Source organism: Colobus angolensis, unplaced genomic scaffold (assembly GCF_000951035.1).
Source record: "Colobus angolensis palliatus isolate OR3802 unplaced genomic scaffold, Cang.pa_1.0 Scaffold96, whole genome shotgun sequence".
NCBI lineage: Eukaryota > Metazoa > Chordata > Mammalia > Primates > Cercopithecidae > Colobus > Colobus angolensis.
The window spans coordinates 173,280-180,224 of record NW_012123598.1 but is presented as its reverse complement, the minus strand read 5'-3'; the positions used below and the strand labels follow the sequence as shown (position 1 = coordinate 180,224).

The 6,945-nt window shown below is 41.8% G+C and overlaps 1 protein-coding gene across 1 annotated transcript; it reads right to left on the bottom strand.

Annotated features, from left to right (window-relative positions):
• Positions 1 to 1,664: 1,664 nt before the first annotated feature.
• LOC105504913 (vomeronasal type-1 receptor 1) lies at positions 1,665 to 6,752 on the bottom strand. Its single transcript, XM_011932562.1, is given in 6 exon segments — positions 1,665 to 1,816; positions 1,819 to 2,009; positions 2,011 to 2,227; positions 2,230 to 2,325; positions 2,328 to 2,549; positions 6,644 to 6,752. Coding segments are annotated over 6 exon segments (987 nt in total).
• Between the last annotated feature and the right edge of the window lie 193 nt (positions 6,753 to 6,945).

Genomic DNA, 6,945 nt, shown 5'->3' with positions numbered 1-6,945 from the left:
TGACCTTGTGATCTGCCCGCATCAGCCTCCCAAAGTGCTGGGATTAGAGGTGTGAGCCACCGCGCCCAGCCCTCATTCATTTATTTTTTTGAGATGGAGTATCACTCTGTTGCTCAGGTGGAAGTGCATTGGCACCATCTCTGCTCACTAAAACCTCCGCTTCCCAGGTGGAAGTGATTATCCTGCTTCAGACTCCCGAATAACTGGGATTACAGGTGCATGGCACCACGCCTGGCTAATTTTTGTATTTTTAGTAGAGACAAGGTTTCACCATGTTGGCCAGGCTGGTGTTGAGCTCCCAATCTCAAGTAATCTGCTAGCCTTGCCCTCCCAAAGTGCTGGGATTGAATTAAGTGAGATGTAAAGGCTCATAAATTTGCTATAAAAAGTAATGGTATTGACATTTCATAATACAGATTCTAATTACAGAAGTTATATAGATAAATACAAGGAACTTGCACGATTCACCAGGAGTTTTCACGTATTAAAATATATAATGAAAATGCTATAAGTAAACAAGAATATGATCAATATACTAGCAGAAAATAGAACTTTCCACAAAGAGCTTTTTTTCTCTTTTGAATTTGGTAATTTGTGTAAAACAAACTGAGGGAAACATTTTGTAAATATTAGAAACTTAAAGCCAGCCATTAGATAGTAATGCTTTTCCTTGAAAGATTAATTAATAATCTATAAAATTTAAGGTATTATTAACTAAACAAACTTTGAAATTAAATATTTTTAAAAATATTTTTTAATGTCAACTGATATTTTAATCCAGACTGAACTAGCTCATGGATTTGTCAGTTTCTTTAAACAAATGCTGAGATTTCTCAGCCTGTCCTAAGAGTGCACCTACAAACTTCCTTTCTAGATTCATATTCTGCTACTCTACTATCTCTCTACATTCCAAACACATACAATTTCTTCCAACTCCTTAAGGCCATATGGGATCATTCTAGGTGATTTTCCCTCTGTCAGAGAGAATTGGACCCAATTATGTTTCAAAATATATATTTAGAAAATTTTTCCATGTATCCTCATAAAAGTGAGACATTTCTCATAATTCTCTAAAGTTAAAATTTTGCTTCTGTAACACTATTTCAAAATTTCCTGAACTTCTCTTCTGAAGATCCTAACGTAATTAGATTGGATAATCTTTGTATAATTGAGATAGTCATTTTTAGTTCTATTATAAGGTCCCCCATGTGGGCAGGAATATAACTGGTGTTATTTGCCATTGCATCCAAAATTTCTACCATTTAATAGTTTGCGGCCGGGCGCGGTGGCTCAAGCCTGTAATCCCAGCACTTTGGGAGGCCGTGACGGGCGGATCACGAGGTCAGGAGATCGAGACCATCCTGGCTAACACAGTGAAACCCCGTCTCTAATAAAAAATACAAACAACGAGCCGGGCGAGGTGGCGGGCGCCTGTAGTCCCAGCTACTCCGGAGGCTGAGGCAGGAGAATGGCGTGAACCTGGGAGGCGGAGCTTGCAGTGAGCTGAGATCCGGCCACTGCACTCCAGCCCGGGCGACAGAGCGAGACTCCGTCTCAAAAAAAAAAAAAAAAAAAATAGTTTGCTACATGTTAACAAATTTTGAAATGAATGATTAGATGCCATGAAGAAAACAGACTCATAGCACTGTAATCAGATTACAAAATCAATTTGTCTTGGTCCTACAGGCAAAGCAGAATTGAGAGACCCGGGTGTCACTGCTGATGAGCACAAAGGGGTTGAATGCTGTGAAACATGAGACCACTGGCACAGAGATGTTCACCATCCAATGGCCTGGGATTGCAGCTGAAGTCATTCTAAAGTTAACACGCTATAGATTGAATAAAAGGTGAACAAGGAGCAGACCAGGATTAGGGTAGTGTATGTGGCTCTGGCTTCATGGGAAAGTCTGGAGGAGCGTCTGTGATTGTGAATCTGTTGGAGTCGCTGCTTGTGCCTGTGCAGAACAAAGACCATGGAGCCACTGGCCCGGACCATGAAAACCAAACTCAAAGTCAGGGGAAAAATATGTGATTGCCTAGAATAAGCCAAATCTGTCTTGAATTGCACAGGAACAGACCCTATAATTCGTTTCTGCATTAAAGTTTTTACTGTTCAATGGACCAGTCACTCTTTTAAGAATACATGGGTTCACCAAGAGATGCAAAATCCAGCACAAGAAACAAGAGAAGCCAATGACCTTTGGGGATCTAATCTTGAGGTCCATCACCTCCATATCCTGGGGTTGAACTTCATGGCTTGGAAGCCATTGAGGAGGCAGATACTGCTGAAGGAAACCCCTGTGCCTAGTCTGTAATAATAAAAGAAAGTTTACATCCTGCATCATCCAGCAAATATTTTGACCCAAAGGCCTCCATTATTTGAGGTATCCCTTTGTAGGAAAGGACCAAGCAGTTGCCTTAGGTCAGTTGGTTGAGAATCAGGTGTGTGGGTCTCAACTTCTGTCCAGTGAGCAAAGGGAAGCTGTAAAGACAAAAGAGTGAGGAATTTCCCAGGATCCCAATTCCAGTCTGCGCAAGGAAGATTTCGACTTTTCAAACTAAATTACCTGATATCTAGGATGTGTTGATTTCAGTTGAAGTCAGAAGAATAAATAGGGGAAAAAAATAGATGTCTTACCATCACCATGGAGAGTACTTTTCTGTGCTTATCCTATTGTATATTCCACACTTTAATTGAGCATTGACACTTTATGGATACTTGCCCAAAGGCAGTTTCTGAAAAACTGCATTGGAAATAGCCTCAGTGTCCATCTACAAGAGTCTGAGTGAATGAATGACAGCAAAACTGCACAACAGATCGCCACAACTTTAGAGATTAGTAAAGATCTCTGTATATCTGTCCCAGCAGTATCATTTCAGGATTTTTCCAACACCACCGAAAAATTAGGAAACACCTTGAACACAACACAAAATTTGTGATTGTTCCTCGTTGCTTTGTCTGCAGGAAAGAGATTAATGCAGAAAACTGTACCCAGATAAAATAAGTTATGTAGGAATATAAAAACTCATACAAGAACACAATTTGAAAATCTACTGGTAACATCAGTTCACCCAATGGTGTGAGCTAAACCCATCCATATTAGTGTTACACTTTCCATCTGATTTTATGTAATTCTCCTACCAGCACTTCACAGTAACTCACAAGCTGCAACCCTTGACTCCCACTTTCACAGGCAAAATTCAGGCTTTTTAAGTAAAGTGCCATATTTATCATATTAGTTATTTATTAAATGTTTTACATGTGTAAAATTGTGTTGTCTTATTATACTTCTATATTTTATCTTTCACAAATGATATTTTGTGTCTCATAAGTCCTGTGATTTGTATTTTGCATAATTCCATTGTTTTTCAAGAATGCGTACATTGCATTATTGCACAACTGACTTAATGGAGTTTCTCCAGGGTGTTTTTTTTTGTTGTTGTTGTTTTTGTTTTTTTTTTTTGAGACAGAGTCTCGCTCTGTCACCCAGGCTGGAGTGCTGTGGCCGGATCTCAGCTCACTGCAAGCTCCGCCTCCCAGGTTTGCGCCATTCTCCTGCCTCAGCCTCCCGGGTAGCTGGGACTACAGGCCCCGCCACCTCGCCCGGCTAGTTTTTTGTATTTTTTAGTAGAGACGGGGTTTCACCATGTTAGCCAGGATGGTCTCGATCTCCTGACCTCGTGATCCGCCCGTCACGGCCTCCCAAAGTGCTGGGATTACAGGCTTGAGCCACAGCGCCCGGCCCTCTCCAGGGTGTATTTTGCATTGAAAAATTCACATTCTAGAATTGTGTACATATTTTTTGAAGCAAGTAAAAACATATAAAAGGACAGAGTGCTGATAGACAAAGGGGACAGAACTGATAATACAATTTTCTTCTGTTATACCTTTGTCTTTTCACAAATTTAAATACTGTTTTCTTTGTTTTGTTTTGTTTTGTTTTGAGACAGAGTTTTGCTCTGTTGCCAGGCTGCAGTGCAGTGGTGCAATCTCAGCTCACTGCAACCTCTGCCTCCCAGGTTCAAGTGAATCTCCTGCCTCAGCCTCCCGAATAGTTGGGATTACAGGTGCGCACCACCACACCCAACTAATTTTTTGTATCTTAGTGGAGATGGGGTTTCACCATGTTGGCCAAGATGGTCTCGATCTCCTGACCTCGTGATCCACCTGCCTTGGCCACCCAAAGTGCTAGGATTACAGGTGTGAGCCACAGCGCTCAGCATGTACATAATTTTTTTACAACATTAAATCAAGGTGAAATTTGAAAAATCCATGCAATGAAAGGTGAAATGAACAAAAAAGCGAGTTTGTGTGTCAGCATGATTGCCAATGCAGGCAAGATGTTTTTTAAAAAGCCTTCATGTGGTTTTAAAACTTAGACACATATGTGAACACACACACACAACTAAATATAAGTAAAAGTAATGAAATCTGAATGAGAACATTGGAAAGGATCATTATCAATATCTTTGTTTTGATTTTATAATATAGTCTTGCAAATGTTATCCTGGAAGAAACTAGGTAATATAATGTACACACAGGATCTTTCAGTATTATTTTTTACAGCTGCATGTAAATCATTGATTACGTCTATACACATTTTCAATTAAAAATTGTATGGGTATATACAAGGCAAAAATATACACAAAAATATGTAAAAGTCACGTCCATAATCATGTTTTGGCAAAATGTATTGCTATTGATACATTGAAAAAATAAGCCTCTTAAAAGTTGGCAATATTGCACTAAAATTAGGTAATTTTAAGAAAATATAGAAGCACAATGTAAAACTTTTTTTTTTTTTTTTGAGACGGAGTCTTGCTCTGTCACCCAGGCTGGAGTGCAGTGGCAGGATCTTGGCTCACTGCAACATTCGCCTCCCTGGTTCACACCATTCGCCTCCCTGGTTCACACCATTCTCCTGCCTCAGCCTCCCAAGTAGCTGGGACTACAGGCGCCTGCCACCACGCCCGGCTAATTTTTTTGTATTTTTATTAGAGACAGGTTTTCACCATGTTAGCCAGGATGGTCTCCATCTCCTGACCTCGTGATCCACCCGTTTCGGCCTCCCAAAGTGCTGGGATTACAGGCGTGAACCACTGTGCCTGGCACTTAAAACTCTTAAAATACAAGGATCCTGGCTGGGTGCAGTGGCTTAACGCCTGTAATCCCAGCCCTTTGGGAGGTTGAGGTGGGCGAATCACCTGAGGTCGGGTGTTCGAGAACAGCCTGACCAACATGGAGAAACCCCGTCTCTACTAAAAATACAAAAGTAGCCGGGCATGGTGGCACATGCCTGTAATCCCAGCTACTAAGGAGGCTGAGGCAGGAGAATCACTTGAACCTGGGAGGTGGAGATTACGGTGAGCCGAGATTGTGCCATTGCACTCCAGCCTGGGCAACAAGGGCGAAACTCCATCTCAAAAAAAAAAAAAAAAGGGATCAGAAATAAATAATAGTGGAGAAAAACTATAGCCAAAGATTACATTCATAAAGATATTTTTACAATATAGGCATATTATTTAATATGACTCCAATCTAAATGGTAATTTTTCTAACCTTTTTCAAGTAATTATAAAATGTCAAAATTATAAACAATTAAAAACTAAAATGAAATTAAGACAATGGGTAGCAACAAAAGCTAATTGCTAAATATGGGGGGAAAAGGCCGGGAGTGGTGGCTCATGCTTGTAATCCCAGCACTTTAAGGCAGGCGAATCACTTGAGGCCGGTTTGAGACCAGCCTGGCCAACATGGTGAAACCCCGTCTCTACTAAAAATACAACAATTATCCGGGTGTGGTGGCGCACACCTGTATTCCCAGCTACTCAGGAGGCTGAGGCAGGAGAATCGCTTGAACCTGAGAAGTGGAGGTTGCAGTGAGCAGAGATTGCGCCACTGCACTCCAGCCTGGGTGACAGAGTGAGACTCTGCCTCAAAAAAAAAAAAAAAAAAAAAAAAGGATAAAAAGGAAAAAAAGAAAAAGAAGACATAATGTTTTTGCAGTCTCATTTCAGTTCCACTTATGATAACAGATACATTATGTAATTCAAGCCACTAACATCTGGGGCCAAAGAACAGAATCAACACAAACGTGTGGGATAAGGGGATGCTGACCCCACTGTTAGTGATCACCCTGGTTGGAGACCAAGATTTTATCATACAGATGAAGCCTGCAGGTAGCACGTTTCAGAGAAATAGATTGTAAATGTTTCGTATCAGACTTAAGGTCTATGTTGATGTTATTACTGTAGGGGTAGAATGAGGCATGTCCAACCCCCTCTTCCATCATGGCCTAAACTAAGATTTTCAGGTTAACTCTCTAATGCTCAGAGGAGTGGTCCATTCAGATAGTTGGGAGGCCTTTGAATTTTATTTTTGGTTTATAGTCTCTATATTAAAAAAAAAAATTTAAGGACTGCTTCAATTCTCAATTGTCAACATTTTTAATGTATTGAATGCAATATATGTCAACTTTTGTGTTGAGAAACGAAGATCAAATCGTATTCTTTTATCATGTGTATGTAATAGGCTTTGCTGATCCTAGTTCGACGGGTTTTTTCCTTTGTCCTCACTCTCTTGGATTGCGTTCTCAGGGCGCTGCGGACTGCGGCGTGGTGGAAACTACACCACCCAGAATACTGTGCGCCGAGCGTGCCGGGGCCTTGGACCAATCGTTGCCCGGGAAAGAGGCACCTCCGTAAGTGCGCAACACGCCAGAATCTTCCGGCGTCTTTCCGGTGGTGGTCATTTTGGCTGCAGACGAGTGCGTCCGCCGGTAGGCGGTTCCGGCTGGCTGGGTCCGGGCCAGGTAACTGGAGCCGGAAACCGGTGGAGGTGGTGTCCGCCTGCAGAGGAGCTGGCCTGGTCTCGGTCTCGTCGCCCAGCGATTTGCCACCGCACGCCCGCCGGTTCCCGGGCTTTACCGCGCGCCTCTCCAGGCC